We start from the raw sequence: 27,845 nt of genomic DNA, 5'->3' as shown, positions 1-27,845 counted from the left end.
AATCCTCTCTATCTCTTTGCTCATGACTCCACTCTCTGATGCTCCATTCCTCATCCCTCAGATCGGCAGTCTCCAGCCTCCTCACTCTCTGCAGACCTGGACAAAATCACAGACTGGTTAAACAAGTAGAACATGTCTTTCAATCCTGACAAATCTCACACTCTTACTATGTCTCTCCGAAAAGACCGTCTGGAAAACCCTCTCATCTACTTTTTCAACAATCCTCTCCAAGAAGTTCTGTCGCTCAAGCTTTTGGGTCTCACTATCTGCCATGATCTTTCTTGGGAAAACCACATTTCCAAGCTGGCCTGCAAAGCCAGTCGCCGACTGGGCATCCTCCGTCGTGCGAAGTCCTTCCTTGGCACACCTGAGCTCCTCACTACATACAAGGCTTTCATCCGCAGCTCAATGGAATACTGTTCCTCCTTCTGGGCCGGTGCTCTTGCCTCACACCTAGCTCGACTCACGCTGTTGAAACCAAAGCTTTCAGAATCATTGGAATCTCCTGTGATGAAGCTAACTCCGAGGGCCTTTCACTCACTCATCGCAGGCAGATTGGTGGGTCTTTCTGTCTTCTACCGACTCCTCTCCGGCCTTGCTCCCCCCAGCTCTCTCTGTGCTCTGTCCCCCAAATATTCCTACAGGTCGCACAAGATTTGCCAGCAACCCTCTTATGGTTAAACTGCCAAAATCTAGGCTCTCTGCTCACCTTCACTCTTTTATTCCCCTTTTTTCCCCACCTCTGGAACAAACTCCCCCACTCCCTTCAATCCCACTCCTCCCTCCAGGTCTTTAAAACAGCTGTTCACTACCATCTCTTATATTCCCCCATCCAAAACCTTGAACTTTTCTACCCCCGCTAATTTTCACCCCAGATACACTTTTTTGAAATTCCAACTTCTTTCCTGGAAGTCCTTGCAGTGTCCATATGTTTTATACCTCTTCCACCTCCCCCCCAAGCCCTCTCCCTCCCACAGTTCTCTCGATATCCCTGCTCTCAAATGTTGTGTTTGTGTCCTTCGCCCTCTCTCCCCATCTTGTCTACCGCTCCCCTTATTTTGTGTTTTATGTGTCGGTTTGACTTTGTGTGATTAATGTTAACTCTTTCACGAGCCTCGATCTTGTATACTAAAAAAAATAAAAATAAAAATAGAAAAGATGAAGAGAAGTAGAAGAGAGGAAGAGTAGTCGAAGACAGGAGGAGAAGTAGATTAGAGGAAGAGAGGGAAAGAAAGAGGTGAGCTTATCATAAACCAGGCCAGCGCCAGACCACATTGTTGAACTGCCAGACAAGGCAACATTATGGCGGCTCACAAAAGACGTCCAATCAAATGTCCAATTTTCCAAGCATATTCTCTGATGAGGCAAGAGGAGCAGATGAAGTACAACATATAATCCAGGAGGATTTGACAGACATTGCCTGGTGAAGCAGAGAGAGTAAACTTGTTGTTGAGATCTTATTTGGAAAACTGTGACTGGGTGAGACCTGCTCTTTCACAGGTTGTTGTTGCCGAAATGGCACGTGTTGAAGTCACGGGAGTCATGCCCAGGCATTCGGCATGGTGGTCGTAAAACATCATCACAAATGAGGAACAGTTAGCAATTATACACAACGAGTAGAGGAGGCCTGGCATGGAGTGGGTCCATGTCAGCAGAGAAGGCTTCGTTGATGACGTCATTGTCACTTCGAGGATGATAGAGTACAAACAAAACCCAGATATTGTTGCAGAGGGAAAGACGCAGCCAAAAACACTCAAGGGTACCAGGGGAGTAAAGGGAGATACAAGGTCTGTGGGGTAGGGTATTACAAACATAAACAGCAACACCACCTCCAGTGCATGGAATAGGCTGGTCAAAATGGATCGTGAAGATATCCATTAAGATGAAATATGGAGTCTGGTACAACTTGAGAGGTTTTGTGAAGGCAGGGCAACCTCATCGGTGAGGTCATAGTGGTTAGATCTGAGGTCACAGATGTTAAACTTCCAGGTAGACAAGGTCTTAGTACAATGGAAGAGCACTTGCCCATCAGCTGATCGAGCGCAGGATGTGGAAGAGAAGTATAGGAGGTGTGATTAAAGTGGTAGACAAGGGAGAGGGCAGAAGAAGTAAGCACTGGAGAAAGGTGGACAAAAGGGGATGTGGAGAACCGAAACGTTGGGGAAGGCAGAGGGGAAATTAAAAGTCTGAAAGAAGTGAAGAGGCAGAGTCAAATAGAGGATGGTGGAAGGAGAGTTGGAAGCCTGAACAGGAAGGACAAAGGGGGACGATGTGCTCGAGCAAAAAACAGGAAGACAGAGGGAGATGTGGAAGCCTGAAAGGAGAAGGCACAAGGGAAGGTTAAAGGCTGAAAAATAAGAGGGACAGGGGGTGGGGGAAGAGGATTGAAGTCTGCAAAAGAGGACAGGCAGAGTGGGAGGTGGTAACATGGAAATAAAGTGGAACAACTGTGCTGCAAAAAATAATTTTCTTCGTAGGGAAATATTTTCTTTAAATTAGAAACTTTTCTTGAAAATAAAAATAAAAACCATCAACAAGTTATTCCAGCCACAAGAAAATTTTTCTCGTGGTTTTCTTGTTTCCAAAAAATCTCTTAATTCAAGGAAATTTTTTCTTACAAAGAAAATTTTTTTGGCAATGTGTGTAGGAAGACAGAGTATTACACACAACTGGATAGAAAACTAATGGTGACTAATCACACGTAAGAATCATCTCACCGCCCAGGTTCTGCAGAGATGTAATCGTGCCAGGACACCGGGGATGTTGGTGGACGAGGTAATGAGATTCTGGATCCAACCTACAGATAAAAAATTTTTAGGGAAAGATAACTTTAAAAAAAACTTTTCAACAATAAACAATGTATGAACTATACCAATCTATCATACAGAAAAGTTATGGCTAAGCAAATCATACCATCCACCTGTGTATTGCTTTTAAATATTGACCTCCACCACTTAAGGTGGACGGAAATGGTGTTTTTCCCCCTCTCTCCCCATCTTGTCTACCGCTCCCCTTGTTTTTTGTGTTTTATGTGTCGGTTTCACTTTTTGTGTGATTAATGTTCGTTCTTTCACGAGCCTCGATCTTGTATACAAAAAAAAATTCTACCCCCACTAATTCACCCCAAATACACTTTTTTTTGGAAATTCCAACTTCTTACCTGGAAGTCCTTGCAGTGTTCATATGTTTTATACCTCTCCCACCTCCCCCCAAGCCCTCCCCCTCCCACATTTCTCTCGATGTCCCTGCTCTCAAATGTTGTGTTTGTGTCCTTCGCCCTCTCTCCCCATCTTGTCTACCGCTCCCCTTGTTTTTTGTGTTTTATGTGTCGGTTTCACTTTTTGTGTGATTAATGTTTGCTCTTACACGAGCCTCGATCTTGTATACAAAAAAAAACAACAAAAAAAACCTCTGTCTGTTTCTTTATTTGTCTGTCTGTAATAGGATATCTCAAAACGTTGTGGACGGATTCAGCCGAAACTTGGTGGAGAGGTTGGGTATATCAGGTCAGGTATGGGAGAATGCACCGGAGCAGCGCGTCGCCGCATCCACTTTCTCACGGTACTCCAGGGGCTTCCATCTGGCCATACCCCGGCTGACGCCTGGCTCATTCCTGTCTCCTTGAGATGCCGATCAACCTGCTGCAACCATGAGTCACGCGGTCGGCCCGTTGGCCTCCTCCACTCACGAGGCTCCCTTGCTGAGAGTATCTGGTGAGCTGGATCAGCATCCGGAAAACGAGTCACATGCCCAAACAGCCGCAGCTGACGCTCACGGACCATACAGGAAACAAATCTCATCTGAGTCTCTCTCAGCAACTGCTCGTTGGACACGAAGTCCGACCAGCGATAGCCAAGGATTCTCCGAAGAGACTTGGTTCCGAAGGCATTGAGTCTCATTCTCTGGCCCTTGGTAAGGGTCCAAGTCTCGCCTCCGTAGAGCAAGACTGGAAGCACTAAGGACTTAAAGACTCTGACTTTCGTCCTCTTGGGTATATGTCAACAACGAACTGATTATATTTTGGTGAAGATCCGTATCTGGATCTGGATCTGAGAATTATTTTTATTGTGTAAGTGGTTCTTCACCATTGGGAGATTGGGCCAAAACGATATAAGAAAAAAGAACCGCCTTTAGAGGCCATTTTCCCCGCAGAACAGGGGTTGGCCTTTTTCGGGCACCTTGGTCACCTTTTTGAAGCAATGTTTTATGGCCGGATGCCCTTCCTGCCACCAACCCTGTTGGTCGCCTCTTGTGACACACAGGGAATTACCAGTGAACTGGTACTCAATTTGGCGACCTCGGAAGGATGACAGGCTGAGTCAACCCCCACTGGCATTAATTTGGCGATCGACCGGGATTCGAACCCAGGATCCTAGGATCCCAAGCCAGCACCCTAACCGCTAAGCCAACACCAGGCCTTGGGCCAAAACGATATATCGCATATTTCAAAAAGTTGTGGACGACTTATGACAAACCTCGATGAATGAGTTGGTTAGGTGACAAGAACAAGCCGATGAGATTTTGGTTCAAGCCGACTATGCATGCCATATTTTACCCAGCTTCAAGCTTATATTATGCATTTATCCTTTATTTCATCATAATAAGCTTTACGGTCGTCACAAGAAAACAAAGTGTCTTGCAAAACCTCAAACAAACCTGAGGTGTCCTGTGAGATCCACCACGACGCAGATTTTCCAGGAGAGCTTTGTTCCGCACTACATCCTCCTCACTCAAGTGCTCCCTGCGCTTTCGTGAGATTAGACAGACTCCTGCTACAGTGTACAACTCGGCCTCAAATCCTCCAATATTCTCCTTCAGACAAAATGAAGGAAGAAAAGGGGGTGGGGAAGCACGAGGGGGTGAGGAGGATTTTGGGATCTGCCATGCAACATGGCCTTCGGAAAAAAAAAATGCTGGGACGAAACATATAGGATGCACCTCATGAGTTTGTGCCACAATGTGAAACTACCAAGCCTCAACAACCTTGTCATACCACCTAATGTGACTTGTCATGATGCCGTCACTTTCGATGCTCTGTCCCCCTTCCCCTACCCCAGGTTTCTGCAGGGTGCACACAGATTGCCAGTAACCCACTTGGCCAGCTGTGGTGAAACTCCCAAAATCCAGGTGCATTGCTCACCTCCACACACACTCATTTGTTCCTCTTTTTCTTTCCAACTTACGGAACCAACCTCCAGATTCTCTTCAATCTCATTCTTACCTCCAGGTCTTCATGACAGATGTTCACCAGCATCTCAGATCATCCCCAATCCAAAACCATAATATTTTCTACCCTCTTTAACCACTCCCCCCCCCCCCTCCTCAACCACACACCCAAGCCCCCCTCCTTCCAAATTTCCATTTTTTTCCTCCCTGAGAGTTTCCTTCTGCATCCATCTTGCCCATTCCCATTGACTGTCCAAGTCTCCCTCTATTTTTGTCCTTTAACTAAGCTATTAGTGTCCTTCCCCCACCCTCTTCTCTGTACTGTTCGTTTTGTCCCATTGCATTCTGATCCATTCAGTGTACTAGCTCTTCCATGAACCTTGACTCTGTATACAAAAATAAAAACTGGCACAGATGCAAGTCAGTAATGATGCAACCAGCAACTAGGTGCCACACATAAACGGATGGATGGATCAATGAGAATGGTCACAATGCACCTCAACAGAGCAACCAAATTGGTTCCGTAAAGGCAAAATTGAAGATTTACCGGTCGTTATAACATGCACAGACCAATTATAAATGTGCTTTAAGACTGGAGGGACTTTTTGGGATAAAATTTGCATCAATTATGGGAATAAAACGATGCGGGGTTGACATTTTTTTTTTTGATCTTGACCTAATTTTTAAGGTCATGGCCCAATATAGACATTTAAACATTTTTCACAATAACTCGACTGAAGTTTGTCCGATCGGAATGACATTGCCCTCTCTAGATAGTCCAGACTAAGGTGCATTCACACTTCATTTACATCAAATCCCTCCGATTTAAATGTCAAGATCAAATGGCGGTCTGAAAAAAACAATGTTTTTTGTCATCACTCAATTTTGCCAGTGCGGAATCTCAAGGACTGCTTGGTCTTCCTTCCAAGAAGTCCTTGCATCATAACGGTGTACCTGCATTTAAATCGTGCACCTGATAGTCCTTGACCTACATTTTTCGGATTGTGATCGAATTAACAAAAAAACACCTTTTTGATCACAACTTGAATAATTTTTCTCTGATTTTCATGTTGTTGAGTTTCATGGATAGACTGCAGATGGGTCCAGGTTTTCTTAATTTTCACTCTATCCCTAAATGTTGATGGTCAAGGTCATATAGTGGTCCGAAAGAAATGTGGCAATCATTGGACCTTGGGCCAAGGGTAAGTCACGGGCAATCGCCAATGGTAAGGCGGGAGAGGCCTACCGATAGCGATCTCTTTGTAATTGCATATGTCTAGTTTAAATTGAGTTCATCATATTTTACAACATAAAGATATGATAGATGCATCTTACTATAATTCACCAAATGTCCGTCCGTCTGTCTGTCCATCCGTCCGTCTGTCCCGTTCCCAGGTACCGCAAAAAATGGCTGAACCGATCGCAACGATATTTTGGGTGGGTAATCCTGGGACACCCTGGAGTAAAATAGGCTATATTGTTTTTCCAATTTAAGCTTTGGTCTCTAGCATTTTCAGGTTTGGAATCCCGCATAACGTTATTGTCCCGGGTACCGCAAAAACGGCTGCACCGATCGCAACGGTTCATCTCCATGCCCGTGGGATTCCCACGGGTGACCCCACTCGTATGATTTAATCTAAAAACTGATAGAAAGGAGATAAAGCGTCGTATGAACGTTAGACTTGCTAACAAAGTTAAGACACAAACAGCATTGGCAATTTTGACTCAGATATCCTTGGGACATGGCACAGATTTGAGGCCCACTACCAAACCTTACTCACCGTGCGCCCCTCACGGAAGAGCCAGCCAGTCTGTGAGCGAGAGAAGTGGACGGATTTCGTGGAAAGAGTGACAGAAACAATGTCTCTGCTCATGAGTGTATCAACCTCCTCCACGGCATCTCCTGTTGGGTCCTTTGGAATACATGTACACCGTCATGCCCACTCAGCCAAAAGGAGAAAAAAAAGCAGTCTGAAAATAGGATGCACATCGTTTTAACAGAAACATTTTCTTCCAGTAGTTTGCCTCATCAACTTCAATTGATGAGATTTATTTGAAATGTTGTTGAGTGGTTGTTCCTTATCCCAGCTATGTTTCAAGCTATTTCATGGACCATTGGTCCGTGATGGGTGATAGGGTGCTTAAGCTCCAGATCTGGGGTTGAACTTTGTAGAGATAGTTATGGGAGGAATTTGAAATTAGCCAAGGTGCCTACTCGTTGTCAAAGGATACCGTAGCATCATCAAGGCCGACCAGCAATCAATGTTAGCACATGTATCCCGAGTTTAATGTCCGTATGACAGGGCTCCATATTTTTTTGATGCAATGCTCCCCATCGTCACCTCATGTTTTCTACCAATCTTAGTGACTCCCCTCTCCCTACCTCTCCATCCCATAACCAAAGCTCCTTTGGTCGGGTCAGTAATCAATCCCAGACAAGGCAGCTCAAGAGAAGTGTGCTCCTGTTGGACTAAATCCCAGACGAGGCAGCTCAAGAGAAGTGTACTCCGATGGGACTAAATCCCAGACGAGGCAGCTCAAGAGAAGTGTGCTCCTATTGGACTAAATCCCAGACGAGGCAGCTCAAGAGAAGTGTGCTCCTATTGGACTTAATCCCAGACGAGGCAGCTCAAGAGAAGTGTGCTCCGATGGGACTAAATCCCAGATGAGGCAGCTCAAGAGAAGTGTGCTCCTATTGGAATAAATCCCAGACGAGGCAGCTCAAGAGAAGTGTGCTCCTATTGGACTCAATCCCAGACGAGGCAGCTCAAGAGAAGTGTGCTCCTATGGGACTCAATCCCAGATGAGGCAGCTCAAGAGAAGTGTGCTCCTATTGGACTCAATCCCAGACGAGGCAGCTCAAGAGAAGTGTGCTCCTATTGGACTAAATCCCAGACGAGGCAGCTCAAGAGAAGTGTGCTCCTATTGGACTAAATCCCAGACGAGGCAGCTCAAGAGAAGTGTGCTCCTATTGGACTCAATCCCAGACGAGGCAGCTCAAGAGAAGTGTGCTCCTATGGGACTAAATCCCAGACGAAGCAGCTCAAGAGAAGTGTGCTCCTATTGGACTAAATCCCAGATGAGGCAGCTCAAGAGAAGTGTGCTCCTATTGGACTCAATCCCAGACAAGGCAGCTTAAGAGAGGTGTGCTCCTATGGGACTCAATCCCAGACGAGGCAGCTCAAGAGAAGTGTGCTCCTATTGGACTCAATCCCAGACGAGGAGTTCAAGAGAATTGTGCTCCTCTTGGACTCAATCCCAGATGAGGCAGCTCAAGAGAAGTGTGCTCCTATTGGACTAAATCCCAGACGAGGCAGCTCGAGAGAAGTGTGCTCCTATTGGACTCAATCCCAGATGAGGCAGCTCAAGAAAGGTGTGCTCCTATGGGACTCAATCCCAGACGAGGCAGCTCAAGAGAAGTGTGCTCCTATTGGACTCACTCTCGACATTCCGTTCAAGAGTAACACAGAACAAGTTATGCCAAATCCTTTCTTGGTAAATTTGAGCTCCTCAAAGCTGGCAAGGCTTTGTCCATAGTTCAATTGGGAACTCTTCTCCCCTATGTGCTGGAGTCACTGCTTCAAACCTGTCTCTCCTGGATACTGTGGAATCCAAATTTCTCAACATAATTAGCATCTCCCACAGTGAAGCAGAAGCACAAGGCCTGCTACTCTCAAGTTGCAAATAGAAATAGGTTGGTGGCCTCTCTGCTTTCTACCACCTCAGTTTTCTCACTTAGTTTTCAAGTTTACACGAAGGAGTAATTTAACTCTCATGCACCATACCATGTACTGCACTCGTTGGAAGACACGGTTCTCATTGTCAAGCACCGAGAAGGCTTCCCCGTGGGCTGTGCCCCCATGAAACAGCACTGTGAGGTCTCCACGCTGCCAACGTGTATCACTAAAGTCCATCAACGTTGTGTCCAGCCTGGTCAAAAAAAGTACCACCTGTTATATTGAATAGCCAGTTCATTGTGAACACATCATGACAGAGTATTTATTGATAGCATTCATGCTTTATACTGCTAAAGTCACATAGACAGTAATGAGGGGATTACAGAACACACGATGTCATCTGTAGTTCTATAAAAATTGAAAAATAGCAAAAGACAATAATCTTCAGGACAATAACAACCCAGCAGTTCCTTTTGTCTATTTCATTATTTATGAACTTTCGCTAATATCCTTCAGCTTGCATTGCATATGTTTCTAACACTATTCTGATATAAATGGTAAATGACCCTCACAATAACATATTCCACTATAGAACTGAGAAGTGTCTGTTTGTGTGTGTTTGTTTGTTACCTCCACCACCGAAGGTGGGCCGAGGTTATGTTTTCACCCCTGTTTGTTACTTGCCGGAAAAAAATTCCGGCAAGTATGTTGGTCGGTTGGTTTGCCTGTCTGTCTGTTTGTGCGCAGTACTACGTCTACATCGTTGCACATAGCATCGCCATACTTTACACACATATTTTCCTTGCCCTGGAATAGACTGTGCCCAATTTTTAACTCTCTAGGCCCAAGGTCAAGCTCAAGGTCACCCAAAACGTGAAAATCGTAACCGCTGCATAAAGCCGGGGCAAGGCGGAGTGATACAGCGGAAGGATTCGACGGTTTAAATGAAGCCGCGATGACGCAGATTTTCATTGGGACCTTCATCCTGATTTCGTTACCTCCACCTCCAAAGGTGGACAGAGGTTATGTTTTCACCCCTGTCTGTTTGTCTGTTTGTTACTTGCATACTTGCCCGAATAGATTCTGGCAAGTATGTTGGTTAGTTGGTTACTTGCTGGAACAGATTCGCCGGAATAGATTTTGGGTGGTGAGGGGGCTTGAAGCCAGATTTTAATCTTACAGCTGCCATGTTGGTGCTCGCCGTTACTGCGATGCGAAGCGAAACACGCCTCAGAGCTGTCACATTCACAATCGCTATGTCGTATGTACTCCCGATACATTTCCTTCATTGCAAAAACTACCAAGTCAACAGTTAAAAGGATTTTGAGCTGGTAGGTGTTACAGCCTTGGCAAGACAGTGATCTGTTAGCTTATACACCACCCAAATAGCTATCTGGAATTTTCTCATGTAGAGATTAAACCCACGTTGTTTGAACTTTGGCAGAGGTCATTATTTACTTTTAATGATCCAAAATGGCCGATAAAAGAGTACATTCCGGCAAGTCTTCGGTCTCTGACCGATTTTTCATCTGTTTGTTTGTTTGTTTGTTTGTGAGCAGGATGTCTCAAAAAGTTATTGACGAATTTGGACGACTTGGTTAATGATGACTTGGTTGGACCTGATTAACAGGTTGGGAGTGTGACAAGGACGAGTTAATTCAATTTTAGTGAAGATTCTAATCCGAATCCGGATCAGATAATTTTTTTAAGTGATTCTTCAACATTGAGTGATAGGGCTAAAACTGATACATAGCAGGATATCTCAAAAAGTTGTGGACTTAATTGGACAAAACTTGCTGGACAGCTTGGGTGTGAGACAAGAACAAGCCAATTCGATTTTCCGCAAGTCCGGATGCAGATCCGGCCTATCAGTGGGATACAAAACATAAACTGTTCAGGTTGGAGGAGCTCTACCGAGTGCTGTTCTCATTAGTTTATACTTTTATATTGAAAAATAAAATAGAATAGTTGCCATTTCATGGGGTATTTGATCTCGTTCCAAGAACTTTAACTCTTAGATGCAGGCGTCAAAAATCCTACATAAACGCAGCCATTGGGCCTCTGAGGCCCAACGGATGTATGTGTAGTTTTTTTTTTTTTATAGATTTTTTTTCTTTCATATCCTTTTTCAATCCATGTCGATGTTCATGGATGTGTATTTTCTCAGGAAATGTGAATCATTGAACCTATTAGTTGGAAGAATCCAATACAAGTATAAATAAATCTTTTCTTTTTTTTGGCAAAATTTTTTTTTTGTTCTTGCTTTTTCAACTTTTTTTCTCTAAAAAGTTGAGGCTCATGGAGGAGTATTTGCTCAAAAAATATGATTCACTAATCCTTTTATTTAGAATGTATATGTCCACAACTGTCAAAAACCCTACACCTCTGCAGCCATTGGGCCTCGGAGGCCCCACAAATGTATTGGTGTAAAGTTTTTTTATTTTCATATTTTTTGCACTGAATTATTTGTAACCGAGTTATAGGAGCATATAATGAGGCACATATCAAGAAAATAATGATATAACATAGTAGTACAACAACATTTATGCGGGGCCTCGAAGGCCCCAGGCCAGCATTCGTGTCGGATTTTCGTGTTATAAGTGAAGAATGAAGATTTTCCCACGAGCCTGAATGAATTTTTTTTAATGTCACTGAATTTTGTGTAACAACATGTGTGATGTGATGACCAACATGAAAGTCGGTGAAAATGAGGCTCATTCCAAAAAAAAAATTGTATGGCATAGTTTTTGCAACAAAAAAAACAACCTTGTGGGCCTCCGAGGCCCAATCACTGCATCCAAGGGTTAAAAAAAAAAGAATATCCCACATACTTCGGCTTAGCTCGTTATAATGGTTAGAAACACCCAAGCAATCTTCAGACAACTCTCATACCTTCTTTGTCATAAGATTTTACTCTTGCCACCTACTACCTCATAACTCTAAAAATATTTAACCTTGCCAAAGGACTGTACAAACATGATAATAATCAATAATTAGTATCCATGTGTAACCCCTGATGTCGCATTCGCTCAGCAGATTCCCAAAGGCTCCAAATTTGATTATTTAAATGAAGTAACAATTTATTGAATTAATCTTTCCCTTTTCACCTTTGTTACCACAAATCCACGCACCTGATGTTGTGGCCATGTTTGTAGATCTTGCACGTGTCAGATGGCAGCATCCGGGAAACGAGTGGCACTAGCGCGGGCGTGAGTGCAGGAATTCAGTTGGGAGCAAAAGGTGTGAGTCACGCAGGAAGAGCCATGCCATTACATATGAAGAGGTAAAATGATGACATATGAAGAGGCTTACCCCAACTCTTGAAGTCCCATTGCACTTCCAAGTAGAAGTTTCCCAACTGAAATGCATAAAGGATGTACTTTAATTATGTGAAGTGGGATTTATAAAAATTCATCACACTTGAAATTAACGAACCAAGTGCGGATACAAAAATAAAACCCATCAAAGACAATGATTTGGGGTCTGGAAATAGAAAGCAGTTTTAACTCTTGCACACCGTAAACATGGAAGCAGAAACATAAGCAACCGATGCAGAAAGTGACTTTGGCTTCGATTTGAGTTTGTCATTTTAAAATGTTTACCAGAATGTTTCAGATGTTTCAGAATGTTTCAGAATCATTGGAATCTCTCGCGATGAAGCTAACTCCAAGGGCCTCTCACTCACTCACCGCAGGCAGGTTGGTGGTCTTTCCGTCTTCTACCGACTCCTCTCTGGCCTTGCCCCCCCAGCTCTCTATGGGTCTGTCCCGCAAATATTCCTACAGGCCACGCACGATCTGCCTGCAACCCTCTTATGGTCAAACTGCCAAAATCAAGACTCTCTGCTCACCTTCACTCCTTCATTCCTCTTTTCTCCCACCTCTGGAACAAACTCCCTCACTCTCTTCAATCCCACTCCACCCTCCAGGTCTTTAAAACAGCTGTTCACCACCATCTCTTATCTTCCCCCATCCAAAACCTTGATCTTTTCTCCCCTCGCTAATTTCACCCCAATTCCACTTTTTTGAAATACCAACTTCTGTCCTGGAAGTCCTTGGTGTCCTTGTGTTTTATACTTCTCCCTCCCCCCCCCCCCCCCTTCCCACGCCTCCTCCCCCCAAGCCCTCTCCCTTCCACACATCTCCCTGCTCTCAAATGTTGTGTTTGTGTGCTTCCCCTTCTCTCCCCATCTTGTTTTCCGCTCCCTCTTTTTATATATTTTGTTTGTCTGGTTGATTTGTTTGTGAAGTAAATGTTAGCTCTTTCACGAGCCTCGATTCAGTATACAAACAAACAAAAAAAAAAAAAAAAAAAAAAAAGACGAGATGGTGTAATGATTATAGTGATGAGTCCACCGAATGGATCTGCTCATTATAGGAAGAGTCTACGGCCCTTACTTACCCAGACTAGGTGGTGTAATGATTATAGTGATGAGTCCACTGAATGGATCTGCTAATTATAGGAAGAGTCTACGGCCCTTAATTACCCAGACTAGGTGGTGTAATGATTATAGTGATGAGTCCACTGAATGGATCTGCTCATTATAGGAAGAGTCTACTGCCCTTACTTACCCAGACTAGGTGGTGTAATGATTATAGTGATGAGTCCCCCGAATGGATCTGCTCATTATAGGAAGACTCTACTTCCCTTACTTACCCAGACTAGGTGGTGTAATGATTATAGTGAAGTCCACTGAATGGATCTGCTCATTATAGGAAGAGTCTACGGCCCTTACTTACCCAGACTAGGTGGTGTAATGATTATAGTGATGAGTCCCCCGAATGGATCTGCTCATTATAGGAAGACTCTACTTCCCTTACTTACCCAGACTAGGTGGTGTAATGATTATAGTGAAGAGTCCACCGAATGGATCTGCTCATTATAGGAAGACTCTACTGCCCTTAATTACCCAGACTAGGTGGTGTAATGATTATAGTGATGAGTCCACCGAATGGATCTGCTCATTATAGGAAGACTCTACTGCCCTTAATTACCCAGACTAGGTGGTGTAATGATTATAGTGATGAGTCCACTGAATGGATCTGCTCATTATAGGAAGACTCTACTTCCCTTAATTACCCAGACTAGGTGGTGTAATGATTATAGTGATGAGTCCACTGAATGGATCTGCTCATTATAGGAAGACTCTACTTCCCTTAATTACCCAGACTAGGTGGTGTAATGATTATAGTGATGAGTCCACTGAATGGATCTGCTCATTTTAGGAAGACTCTACTGCCATTAATTACCCAGACTAGGTGGTGTAATGATTATAGTGATGAGTCCACCGAATGGATCTGCTCATTATAGGAAGACTCTACTGCCATTAATTACCCAGACTAGGTGGTGTAATGATTATAGTGATGAGTCCACTGAATGGATCTGCTCATTATAGGAAGAGTCTACGGCCCTTACTTACCCAGACTAGGTGGTGTAATGATTATAGTGAAGAGTCCACCGAATGGGTCTGCTCATTATAGGAAGACTCTACGGCCCTTACTTACCCAGACTAGGTGGTGTTGTAGCGGCTACCGCTGGGTTTTCACAATCGCCTTGCACCTATCAAGGACGCGGAGCGATCACCATGCCGGGCTCGTCCAGGACGCCCGGGCAGGCCCGCGCTCAACTTGCCAGGCCTCGGTCGGGACGCCCGGGCATGCCCGGGCAGGCTCGCCCTCAACTTGCCAGGCCGCAGCCAGGACGCTCGGCCACGCCCCCTCTCGCCTTTCCTGGGCAAACGCTCTGGGATAATGTGTGTATATATATTGCTGTCCGATAAACGGGCTTTTCAGAGTACCTGAGTGTTTTGTTTGAATAAAGCAACTCGGACGAATTCCAGCTTTTTGTCGCATCCATTCTTCCGATCGACGTTGGAGCCCGAGCTCCTTCATTGGTGACCTACCGACATGGACACGGCAGTGGCCCTTAAACTGCCTACCTTCTGGGAGGCTCACGCGGCGGTTTGGTTCACACAGGCGGACTCCCTGTTCGCCCTGCGAGGCATCACGGCCGACGACACCCGCTTCCACCATGTGGTAGCAGCGCTCGGTTCAGCCACCGCGGCCCGTGCCCTGAGCCTCCTCGAGAGCCCGCCAGCCGCTGACAAATACGGCGCGATTAAAAAGCTCCTCCTCGACGCTTTCGCCCTCCCATCGGCGGAACGCGCACGGCGCCTGCTCGACCTGCCCGAGCTCGGCGACACACGCCCTTCCGAGCGAATGGACTACATGCTTTCGCTGCTCGGCGAGCACTCTCCGGCATTCCTGTTCCGGGAGCTGTTCCTCCGTCAGCTGCCTAGCCCGGTACGCCTCGCCCTGGCAAGCACGACGATCACGGATCCCCGTGCCCTTGCCAGGGAAGCCGACAAGATCTCCGCCGCAGGCCAGCGCATCGCAGCAGCGACCTGGGGCCCACCGCCGTCCGACGCAGCACCCATGGCGCCCGAGCACCCGGCACGGTCGACGACCGAACTGCCGACGCAATTGGCGGCCGCTACACCGAGCCGACCACCTCCAGCACGACGACCGGGGCCTCCACCTGACCAAGCGTGGTGTTACTATCATGCCAGGTTCGGACAGAAGGCCCGGACATGCCGACCCCCGTGCACCTTCGGCAGGCCGGGCCGGCGTTCATTACCCGCCATGAGTGCCGGCCACACGGGCAACTTACTGTTCATCACGGATAAAGCGTCCGGACGGCGCTTCCTGTGCGACACCGGCGCCCAACTGAGCGTCATACCCGCCTCTGACCAGGACAGGCAGTCCGCGGTTTGCGGCCCCTCCTTGGTTGCGGCCAACGGATCGGCCATCTGCACCTTCGGCCCGCGCAACGTCACCCTCTGCTTCGGCGGCCAACGCTTTGCTTGGACGTTTGTAACCGCAAACGTGCCCATGGCTCTGCTAGGCGCCGACTTCCTCTGCGCACACGGACTGCTGGTGGACGTCCAACGGCGTCGTTTAATCAACGCCGAAACCTTCAGCTCCCTGGTATGCACATTGAGCAGCTCCGCGCCGACCGAGCTGGCATGCGCCCTCCCGGCGGCGAACGAGTTTGCTCGCCTGCTCACGGAGTTCCTGGCCCTCACGCGGCCGACGTTTTCGGCCGTCGCAGTACGGCATGGGATCGAGCACTACATACCAACCACGGGCCCGCCGGTCTACGCCAGAGCCTGCCGCCTCGACCCAGCCAAGCTCGCCGTGGCCAAAGCCGAGTTCGACGCTTTAGAACACCTCGGCATCGTGCGGCGCTCCGATAGCACGTGGGCTTCGCCACTACACATCGTCCCAAAGCCAGGGGGCGGCTGGCGCCCATGTGGCGACTACCGCCGCCTTAACGACGCTACCACCCCCGACAGGTATCCGATCCCGCACATCCAAGACTTCTCCGCCCGTCTGGCGGGACGGGTCATTTTTTCGAAAATTGATCTCATACGGGGATATCACCAGGTACCTGTCAGGGCGGCCGACGTCCCTAAAACGGCAGTCATCACGCCGTTCGGCTTATTCGAATTCTTACGGATGCCGTTTGGTCTCAAGAACACGGCTCAGGCGTTCCAGCGCTTGATGGATGGCGTGCTGCGTGACCTGCCGTTCCTTTTCGTTTACCTGGACGACATCCTCGTCGCCAGCACGTCCCGGGCCGAGCACCTCCTCCACCTCCGAACACTGTTCGGGCGCCTCAGCGAGCACGGCCTCATCGTCAACCCGGCCAAATGCCACTTCGGCACGACGGCCGTTGATTTTTTGGGCCACCACATCACCAAGAACGGGGCCGTGCCGCTGCCAACCAAGGTCGAGGCCATCACCACGTTCCCTCGTCCCCGCACCATAAAGGCCCTGCAGGAATTCCTGGGAATGGTGAATTTTTATCACCGCTTCGTGCCCCGCGCTGCTCAACTCATGCGGCCCCTCTACGAAGCCCTCCGGGGCAAGCCGGCCAAGCACGACATCGCCTGGTCCGCAGCAATGGACGCGGCCTTCCAAAGCTCAAAGCGGGCCCTCGCCGACGCAACACTGCTCGCTCACCCGGTGCTCAACGCTCCCATCGCCCTCACCACGGATGCCTCCGACTACGCAGTGGGCGCCGTACATGAGCAATGGGTGAACGGGGTTTGGCAGCCACTCGCTTTTTTCAGCCGGCAGCTCCGGCCGAACGAGCTCAAATACAGCACGTTTGACCGTGAGCTCCTCGGTCTACACCTGGCCGTCCACCATTTCCGCCACCTCCTGGAGGGCCGACCTTTCACGGTGTTCGTCGACCACAAGCCGTTGGTTTACGCAATGGCCAAGGTCACGGAGCCGTGGTCGGCCCGCCAACAGCGCCACCTCTCCGCCGTGTCGGAGTTTACCACTGACATCCGGCACGTCGCCGGCAAAAACAACGCCGTGGCCGACTGTCTTTCCCGGGCCAGCGCGAACGCGGTCCACCTGGGCGTGGACTTCGCGCTTATGGCGGCGGACCAAACCACCGACACCACGGTGCAAGCCCTCCGGGCGGCGGACACGGGCCCCCGCCTGGCCGACATCCCCTTCGCGGACACTGTCCTGCTTTGCGACGTCTCCCAAGGCCAGCCTCGCCCCATCGTGCCCGTCACCTGGCAACGCCGCATCTTCGCCTCCCTCCACGGCCTTTCCCACCCGGGCCGGAAAGCTTCCCAGAAGCTGGTGTCAGCGCGATTCGTCTGGCACGGCCTTCGTCGGGACGTCCGCGATTGGACCAGCACCTGCACAGCCTGCCAACGGGCCAAGGTCCACCGACACACCCAGGCCCCGCTGGCACCTTTCACCGTGCCCGAACGACGTTTCGACCACGTCAACGTGGATCTGGTGGGCCCCCTCCCCCCGTCACGGGGGTTCACACACCTGCTCACCATGGTGGACAGGACCACCAGGTGGCCGGAGGCCGTTCCCCTAGTCTCCACCACCACCGCCGACGTGGCGCAGGCTTTCATCGCCACCTGGGTCGCCCGCTTCGGCGCACCGGCGGACATCTCGTCAGACCGCGGACCACAGTTCACCTCCGAGCTGTGGGGCGCGGTCGCCCGCAACCTGGGGGTCAAGCTCCACCGTACTACGGCCTACCACCCCCAAGCAAACGGGTTGTGCGAGCGATTCCACCGCTCCATGAAGGCCGCGCTCATGGCCGGCCTTCAAGACGGCGGTTGGGCCGACCGGCTGCCGTGGGTCCTTTTGGGCCTCCGCACGGCCCCCAAGGAGGACCTCCAGGCATCCACCGCCGAGCTTGTCTACGGCCAGGCGCTACGCGTCCCGGGCGAATTCGTGCCCGACGCTACCAGTCCCTGGTCCGCAGCTCACCAGCGCTCGGACCTCCAGGAGGCCGCCCGACAGTTTGCCCCCGTGCCAACATCCCACCACGGTGACCCCCAGTCCTACGTCCCCCCAGCACTTCGCACAGCGGAGTATGTTTTTGTGCGTCACGACGCACATCGGGGGCCACTCCGGCCACCGTACAACGGGCCCTTCCGGGTCCTGCGACGGGACGACAAGTCGTTCGTCATCGACATCGGCGGCAGGTCGTACCGGATTGCGGTGGACCGCCTCAAGCCGGCGCACGTGGACGTCGACCAACCACCACGGGTGGCCCTTCCGCCGCGGCGAGGCCGCCCCCCGTCCACGGTGCCCCCCACTCGACCGCCCACCACCACACCGGACCCCCCCCCCCCCCCACGACCCGCCAGGGGTCGCTTCGGCCGGGTCATCAGGACCCCCCTCAAATTGACCCTGCCGGTGCAAGTCGATTCTGGGGGGACGTGTGTAGCGGCTACCGCTGGGTTTTCACAATCGCCTTGCACCTATCAAGGACGCGGAGCGATCACCATGCCGGGCTCGTCCAGGACGCCCGGGCAGGCCCGCGCTCAACTTGCCAGGCCTCGGTCGGGACGCCCGGGCATGCCCGGGCAGGCTCGCCCTCAACTTGCCAGGCCGCAGCCAGGACGCTCGGCCACGCCCCCTCTCGCCTTTCCTGGGCAAACGCTCCGGGATAATGTGTGTATATATATTGCTGCCCGATAAACGGGCTTTTCAGAGTACCTGAGTGTTTTGTTTGAATAAAGCAACTCGGACGAATTCCAGCTTTTTGTCGCGTCCATTCTTCCGATCGACGTGGGAGCTCGAGCTCCTTCAGTGTAATTATTATAGTGAAGAGTCCACCGAATGGATCTGCTCATTATAGGAAGACTCTACTTCCCTTACTTACCCAGACTAGGTGGTGTAATGGTAAGAGTATCTGCTCTGAGTCTGGGAGGTTGGTGGTTCATAACTCCGGTCGAGTCATCCCAAAGACTTCAAAAATGGTACGTGCTGTTTCCTTACTTGACACTCAGCATTGTGCAGGCTTGATGGGCCTAATGACCTCCTCCAACATTGCAGTTCCTTATAAGGAAACTCATTATATTATTTCTGTCTCTTTCTTTCCCCAATTCCCATTTTCTTTCTCTTCCAAACAGGAACTGCAGTTTAAACCATACAAAAGGAAATGTTGAATTTTAAAATGTCATTTGTTTTTTTAAATGCCAACAATGATCTCATACGGACCCCAAAAGACACGGAGTTTTATTTTTATTTTTTGAATCTGAGCATGGAGGCCTGGCAGGATGGCCTAGAGGTACGCTCACTCACCTCTAAGCTGTCTACCCTGGGTTTGAATCCCGACACAGCTGCCATCTTGGTATTTCACGGGCATGGTGATTCATCAATGTGTGTGCTGTCATTTGGATGGATGTTAAACTGGGCGTCCTGCGTGCCGGTTGGTTTATGGATTAGTTAGTGGAAGTTAAAGATCCCATGACGTTTTTGCAAAGAGTAGGTGACCTACCATAGGAGGAGGCACCCTCACCCAGAATTTTTTTTATTTATTCCTGCCCTACCCTCTTGAGTCAGGATGACGACCCGACCAGGATTGGAGACGACTTCCTGCTTCAGCAGCACCAAATGATCTGTGTAGGCCCATAGGGCATGGAACATGATGATGATGATGATGATGATGATGTGGGGTGAGAAGGGAAAGAGTCCTGGTGTATTCAAGTTTTAATTTGATGACGAGTTCACAGAATGGATCCATTCGTTATATTTACCTCCGCCACCAAAAGTGGATGGAGGTTATGTTTTCACCCCTGTCTGTCTGTCTGTCTGTGAACAAAATATCTCAAATAGTTGTGGACGGATTCGGATGAAATTTGGTGGAGAGGTTAGGTGTCTGACAAGGATGATTCAATTCGATTTTGATGAAGATCTGAATATGGATTGGGATATCAGAATTATTTAATTTATTAAGTGATTCTTCACCGTTGAAGAGATAAGGCCAAAAACGATACAGAGCAGGATATCTCAAATAGTTGTGGACGGATTCGGATGAAATTTGGTGGAGAGGTTATGTGTCTGACAAGGATGATTCAATTCGATTTTAGTGAAGATCTGAATATGGATTGGGATATCAGAATTATTTAATTTATTAAGTGATTCTTCACCGTTGAAGAGATAAGGCCAAAAACGATACAGAGCAGGATATCTCAAAACGTTATGGATGGATTTGGACTAAACTTGGTGGAGAGGTTAGGTGTCTGACGAGGATGATTCGATTCGATTTTGGTGAAGATCTGAATATGGATTCGGATATGAGAATTATTTAATTTTTTAAGTGATTCTTCGCCATTGGGAGATGGGGCCAAAAACGATACACAGCAGGATATCTCAAAAAAATGTGGACGGATTTGGACGAAACTTGTTGGACATGTGTGTGTGTGACAAGGAAGAATCGATTCGATTTTGGTGACGATCCGGATGCGGATCCAGCTAGTTTAAATTTTTCAAGTGATTCTTCACCATTGAGTGATATGGCCAACCAGGCGGAGGTTTGCTCTCTACTTAGTGCCGTTCTAGTTTTGTATTGAAATGGTATGATTTTTAGAAACGGTATGAAGAATCTGTCCAAGTTTTAGGAATTCCTGATATTTGTGGATTTCTAATTTTACAAAGAGGTGAGTTGAATACAACCCATCATTTTGAAAAACAAGAATTTTTTCCCCATCACTGCGCTGCTCTGGATTTCAAAATGTATATATTGTTGTGGAAACGGAGTATGGCACTCCCCTTAGGGGGGGTGGGGGGGGTGGTTAGTCCCCCTTCTATTTTCACTGGCCGTCTCCGCTCCTGAAGCTGCTCGGCTCCCTCCGGAGAGGCAGGTGAGCAACCTCATTCGCGACCGCGGACAAGATGTTAATTGCCGAGCGGATTAGCAGCCGCGGCACGAACCATTAGCAAGTAACTAGACCCGATTCTTAACGTTGGCCAAATCGTGCCACAGGTATCCAATGGGGAAATCACTAAAACGAAACGGATGTAAAGGAAAGAAGGCAAGGTAGGAAGAACAGGATTTATTACTAACTATTATGTACAAGACCAAAAGTAACCAAGGAGAAGGAAAGATACGAAAATAAAGACAGAAGGATGGAAGGATCAGAAGACACAGTGCAAATACTAACTTATCTAAACAGGCTTAACTTATACCCCAGGACAACACAGAAGACGGATGACAATCAGACTTACACAAATGGGGAATGAAGGCAGGAACGAATGGCTGGAAGGGGAGGGGGGAGGAAGGTTCAGTTGGAGCTTGCTCCCGCACGGGACCTCGGGCTCGACCTCGACGGCCACCGATCCCACAGCAATTGGTTCCCGCGTAGCAGCGGGTCGAAGCTAGCGTGTCACAGGGGGGCTGGACTACGGAGGTCTCAAAGCTGCGGTTTGTTCACTCAACTTTCGCAGTGCTCACTCCTCCACTGAACTCGACTTTGTTGCTCCTCCTCCACTGAACTCTCAACAACAACCACCGGTGGACTGCCGCTCCTCCTCCACTGAACTCAACTTCCAACCCAGTGGACTGCTGCTCCTCCTCCACTGAACTCAACTTTCAACCCGGTGGACTGCGGTGGGAGGCTCCGGGCGACGGGTTTTATAGCGCCACACACTGGAACGTTCGTGAAACTGCCCGATCGTTCTCTCTCCGCCCTCTCAAGCCAAACCCCTTATCCTTGGTTGGTTGATCGGCAAGGGCTCACTCCTCCTTTTGATGACGAGGTGGAGACACGCCTTTCTTCTCCGAGTTAGAGCACTTGGCAATGGCGGCGAATGCAGTTGGCAATAGAGGCTTTGAGGGAATTGAAAGGGGATCTATCTTATTTCAATTCGATGCAATGCAGAGTCAATTAATGGGAAACACAGCCTTAAACTAATACACATAATAAGGAAATAACTATTTAGAAGGGTATATGGTGGCCTACGTGCATGTATATGGACTAACTAAGAGGACGACCTTTGACCTTTACACTACGGAGGTATTTACAAGGAATCATTACACTTACACAGAGGGTGATATTTACAACAAAAAAAAACACAGGATTCTCAAATTCGCAACACTGCACCCTCATCCTCTAGGCACATCCCGGGCCTATAAAACTTTAACTTAGTGTGGCACGTAGGTGTAGTTCCCTCTACAATTAACCTGACCCTGAGTGCGACAGTTTTAAAACACAAATAAGTATGTCCCTCTGCTGCAATGCACCCTACCTAACAGATTCACGCCCACAGCTAACCGAATTGCGGAATGGTTCTCAAACTAAACATGTACGGTGGGGAGCATTATTTACAAGTGACGCTGATTGTATTTACAAAACGCAACCCAGGACCTGCGATTGTTCTTTTGGTGTGGGAAGACAGCCTGCGCTGCATCGACGCACCAGCACCAATAAAGAGCACCATAAAGCACCAAAAATGCACCGGAGTGCACAGTCACCACAGTTCCTAATAAAAAAACAAACCCCTGTTGGTGTCTTGTTCTTCGGCTCCCTCTGCTGGCCAATGTTCTTCCAGATGCTGTCTTTCTTCGTCTTCTTGCTGGCGGCCTATTTGGACATAATAAAAATGCACAAAACGTGTCCACTTTTTATTTATGGCCCACAGGGGCCGACTAGGGGTGGTTCACCTGTGTGGCATAGGTGCCACGTCACCGAGGTCCGCAAGCAAGATCCTGGGCCATCGTGGCTGGTTCCAGCAGAGGGGCCATGCCCCAACCTGTGGGGTCCATGAGTGGTGCTCAGCCACAGACATGTGGTCCATAAGTGGTGCATCGATGCAGGCAGCTGGTTGCGGGGGTTCGGGCACACAATGGCAGACTCCCGCACGCTCCCCTCAGTGCCCAAAGAGCACGATCCATGGGTCGGGGAAGGAAGATAGAGAGGGGGGCAGGTTAGCGAGGGATAAGGTCACAAGGGTACACATCAATAAAGGCAATGCAAGGTGAGGTGCGCCTGGAGACCGAGCGGAGAAAAGCTCGTCCCTATCGTACGTCACCCCACCCGTCACCTGTTCTACCCTTGCCCCTTACCCCCGTATGTACAAAAAAAATCTACACCCTTACCAATTCGTCACTACTGTCTCGTCTTCCCCATATTTCCCCTAATACCAAATTCGTCACCACAATCCCTCTAATCCAAAATTTGCCATCACCAATTCATCATCAATCCTCATAAGGAGGGAGAGATGGAACAACAGTACAATGTCACACCCACGTCATGATGCGTCTCACAATCCAAACATTTGCACAGAAAAAAATAAAATAAAAATAAGTTTCCCTCGGAGCGTTGTCACCTCAGGTGAGTGGATGTAGATGGTGCGAGGAGATTCCAATCCTATCTACCTTCTAAATGACTAACACACTTCACACTACCCGGGGTCTTTCCCTGCCAATCCATTGGCAATCTTACTCTATGCGGTTTTAAGAACCAAATTCCCATTGACCAACTGTGGTGCTTCCTCAATTTGGGGTCTCACTCCCCCGATTCAACTCCCTGTGCCTTTGCACAATTTCAGGACTGGGTCGTGTGGCTCTCCCAGCAGGTCTACCCACCTGCACACCTCCACCACTGCAGTTGCCTCCGAGCTTACCTGCTCCTTACCCTAACCTATCTAACTGGGGAAGGCCCTCTGGCGCTCTCCCCACTCGGTGCCCTCTCTGGCACTGGGCTACCCGGGTCCGTCCTCCGGATCCTCGGGCCCCATCCACAACTCTACCGGCTCCCAAAGCCCACCTGCGGCCTCACCTGGCCGACATCCTAACAGTGGCGGAGTGCCCATTTAACTACACACACTAACAGGCCACACGCCCAGCCATTTCCACGACACTAAGGCACCCATCCAAACACCATTCTTCCACCACGCACCACAGATGCCAATATCCAACCACAATTTACCTACTCCCTCTACCTAACTCTTAAACTACCCTCCCCGGGTATTCGTGATAGGGGTCCACTTTACCCCATTCACACCTTCGCACCATCCACTCCACTCCACAGTTTCCACCATACTCACTCCACACCATCCATTCCATACTCCATATATTCCAGACCATTTATTCCATACAACCATGCTCACCTGTATTTGCACACCTGTGCCATCACACCTGGTGCTTCCTGCACCCTCCTTCCTCCAGGACCATTTGCTCAACACAACACACAATCACCATTCCTCACTCATACACTGCTCCATACACTTCCACGCTCAATACAACTCACAACTACAATTATTCCTCATACGCTGCTTCATACACTTCCACGCTCAATACAACTCACAATCACCTCACTCTTTTCACAATACACTTCCGAATACACTTGCAATTCTCAAACACACGGCATCATCTGATCTACCTGGTTTCCCTCTAACTTGGTGCTCCCCGTCTTCCCTTTAAACAAAGCACATCCCACGTCATTAACAACCATTCTAACCTCTCTATGTCCCCACTACCTGTATAATGTCGCTACTTAAATCTCCAGTTACCTATGGTCAATCTCTAGGTCCCTATACATTATCCTAACCCTCCCTCGGCGAGCTTACACTGCCATAAACCCCATAAACTATAGCTCATGTGCCCCGTGTGTGAGGGATGGTGGATTTGCCATCCCACCACATCGGGCATCTTCTACTATGAATTTGGCCCATCCAATTTCCTGCAAATCAAAAATTTGCCAATCTGCCAATCATTCTACCAATCATCAATCTGCCAATCACAAATTCCCTATCCCTACCAAATGTCCTTTAACTTGAGCCTCGGTGCGTTTTTACATTTTCAAAGCCCGGCCTCGCGGAGCCGAGCAATGAATGCGGGTGGTTTGTTGCCGGCGGTTGGATCCGTCCGGCATTCGGTGCAGGGAAGGGGGCTTACTCGGGCTGAGATTCCACGCACCATCTCGGCATGGAGCCGCCCTCAATGGCCCGATCTCGCCCTGCCGGAACGCCTCAACCACAAGGGGTCGCCGTGCCGACCCTACCTAGGTGTCCTCGAACCGGGCCGCCCGCTCCGCTTAGCGGAGCACTGACGCGACCGTTTAGAGCGAGGCCCGGCGTGGCTCCCGCACGGCGGTTCTTTCGAAACCGCCGTGGTTACGATCCCCGCTGGTTCCCGCTGCACACAAAGCCCGGCACGAACCGGGGGCTCGCTTCGGCTAAAAGTCGATCTAACCGCTATCCTGTTTAGCGTCGATGCTTCACTTGCATGCTCACACCCCGCGTTCCGTTCCTTATTCACACATCCAGGTGTCTCCATACACTCCGCCATTGCACCTTCTCTTACACACACCCCAGGTACACTCATTCCGCTCACAGACTTCGCTACACACCTGATCACCGCACACCTTGGCACACACTCGTCGTTCGCACACCTCATCAACACACCTCTTCGCGCCCACTCCTCGGTCACATCCTCTGTGACAACCACGGGTGTGCACTCTTCCGTACACCCAATCATGTGCTTTACTACCAACTCAAGCGTGCATTCCCACACGCGCTCGACCATTCCAGGTGTGCATCCTTTCATTCCAGGTGTACATCCTCTCTCACATGCTACAACCAACTCGTGCTCCGTGTCACTCTCACTACTCTCACCACCACACTCGGTCGCGCATTCACCCTTACTCTCGACAGCGCACTCTGTAAGCATGCACTCCTCTGTTACACACCTTTCTCATGCACACTCTTCCGTTACGCCCTCCGTAACACTCACCACAGGTGTGCACTCTTCCGTTACATCCCCTGTAACACTCCCCATCATGCGCTTCCATGTGCCCTCTCGCACCTGCGCCACGACCAACTCACTCTCGACAGCACACTCACTCCTCGGCACGCACTTTTTCCTCACACACCCCATAGTCGGACATCCTCGCACACCTCCTTTTTCCATACACTTCGGACCAGTCATACACCTCACCATTGGTCCCTCACGAACACCCGGGTCTAAACCAACACCCAAGCCGAGTGAATCTCCCCTCACACCATATACATTTCCGAGTATATCGCCACTCACATCGGCACCTCGTTTTCGCTCCTCCTCCGCCACCTGCAAACTCTTTATTTGGTCAGTAAGCACATCATCACGATTTGAGCACAGACCTTGTACATATTCCATCACCTCCTCCTTTATCTCTCTCTTAGTTTCCCTCCGTCTCTTCTTAATTTCACTCACCCCCTCTTCCACTTCCTCTAACATTTGCTTCACCTCTTTCATTTCCCGGTGCGCCCCCTCAATTTCTTCCTCTAATGCCACCTTGGTCATTTCTATGTGCGTCCTTACTTCCCGTTCTTTCGTCTCCATTGCTTCTGTTACCTCGTCCAACCTCTTTGTCAACCCCTCATGTACCATCTGACATTCCCTCTTTGTCACTACGAGTTCTCTTTTTATTTCCTTCTGAGTCGCCTTTAACCCCCCGATTATCGCGGTGTTCTTCTCCACTTGCTCCACTAAGTCCTTTTTCCCACCGTCAGCTGCTCTACTCCCCTCGTCAGATCCTCTATTCCCCCCTGTAACCTAGCCGTACTATTTCTCACCTCTTTCTCCATACGCTCCTCACCTCGCTTTACCTCCTCGCGTACCCCCGAGACCTCCTCGCCCACACCTCGTCTGATCTCCTCCCCCATTTCTCCCATCTCTTTGGTAGATGCTGCCCTCATCTGTTCCAAATCATTCCTCTGGGCATCCAATTTAGTTTACAACCCGATTTTCACCTCCTCTATCTGATCTCCCACTTGTTTAATTTCCCGGGCGGATTGCTCCCCTATTTCCCTCAATTTGCCTTCCATAGTGTTTTCTAACCCCCCTAACCCATTCTTCACCCCCTCCATCTGGTTCTCCTGGGCAGCCATTCTATTTTCCAACCCCGTTAACCCCTCCTTCATTTCCCAAATTTGATTACCCATGTCCTCTAGTTGGCCCCCCAATTTACCTTCGAGCCCCCCGATTTGGCTTCCCATATCATGTCTCAATTTCCCGATTTGGTTTTCGAATCCCCCAAATTTGGCTTCCAGCCCCCCGATTTGACTTCCCATATTACTTAACCTGTCTCTCAATTGCTCACTGGTACCCCTCGCTTCGTCCCTCATTGCTCCCATTTGGCCTCCCAATTGCTCACTGTCAGCCCTCAATCCCACAAGTTGGTTTCCCAGCCCCCTATTGCTTTCCCTCTCCTCATCCGCCTTGGCCATGAAGGCCTGCATTTGCAGCATGAATAGGCCCCAGTCCATTGGCGGCGCTGCTACGGTCACGGGCGCGGCGGCATTTGGTGCCGCTGCAACCCCGTGCGCGAGGGCGCCATCTTGTGTGCCTGAAACCTCTGCAACCACATCCTCACTGCTCTCCTCCTCCATCATTACTCCCACCTCCTCCCTGGGGTCCTGGGTTGATTCTAACCCCTCTTCTAACTCACCCACCAGCATCCAATCGCCTTGACTATCCATGGCACGATTTTAAATTTAGGATGTTAAATAAAATAAAATCTTGGGCCACTCGTAATTTTGAGTGCGTTAAGCGCACTTCAGGTCCGAATCCCGCTCCTGACACCAATTGTTGCGGAAACGGAGTCCGACACTCGCCTTGGGGGGGGTGGGGGGGGGGTTAGTCCCCCTTCTATTTTCACTGGCCGTCCATGCTCCTGAAGCTGCT

The 27,845-nt window shown here is 49.2% G+C and overlaps 1 protein-coding gene across 4 annotated transcripts in view; it reads right to left on the bottom strand.

Moving 5' to 3' along the window:
- Positions 1-27,845, bottom strand: part of LOC137421456 (ankyrin repeat domain-containing protein 13C) — an 89,853-nt gene that overhangs the window by 21,245 nt on the left and 40,763 nt on the right. For all 4 annotated transcript variants that reach the window (XM_068107551.2, XM_068107552.2, XM_068107554.2 and 1 more), the window contains exons 5-10: positions 12,156-12,201; positions 11,975-12,041; positions 8,952-9,096; positions 6,948-7,079; positions 4,657-4,812; positions 2,718-2,797 (exon numbers count right to left, since the gene is read on the bottom strand). In XM_068107551.2, coding sequence (XP_067963652.1) covers positions 2,718-2,797; positions 4,657-4,812; positions 6,948-7,079; positions 8,952-9,096; positions 11,975-12,041; positions 12,156-12,201 — 626 coding nt within the window. The remainder of the gene's footprint in view (positions 1-2,717; positions 2,798-4,656; positions 4,813-6,947; positions 7,080-8,951; positions 9,097-11,974; positions 12,042-12,155; positions 12,202-27,845) is intronic.

Source organism: Myxine glutinosa, chromosome 2 (genome assembly GCF_964187855.1).
Source record: "Myxine glutinosa chromosome 2, kmMyxGlut1.1, whole genome shotgun sequence".
In the NCBI taxonomy this organism is placed as follows: Eukaryota; Metazoa; Chordata; class Myxini; order Myxiniformes; family Myxinidae; genus Myxine; species Myxine glutinosa.
Note: the sequence above shows the minus strand (reverse complement) of the source record. Positions and strands in the feature narration are given on the sequence as shown.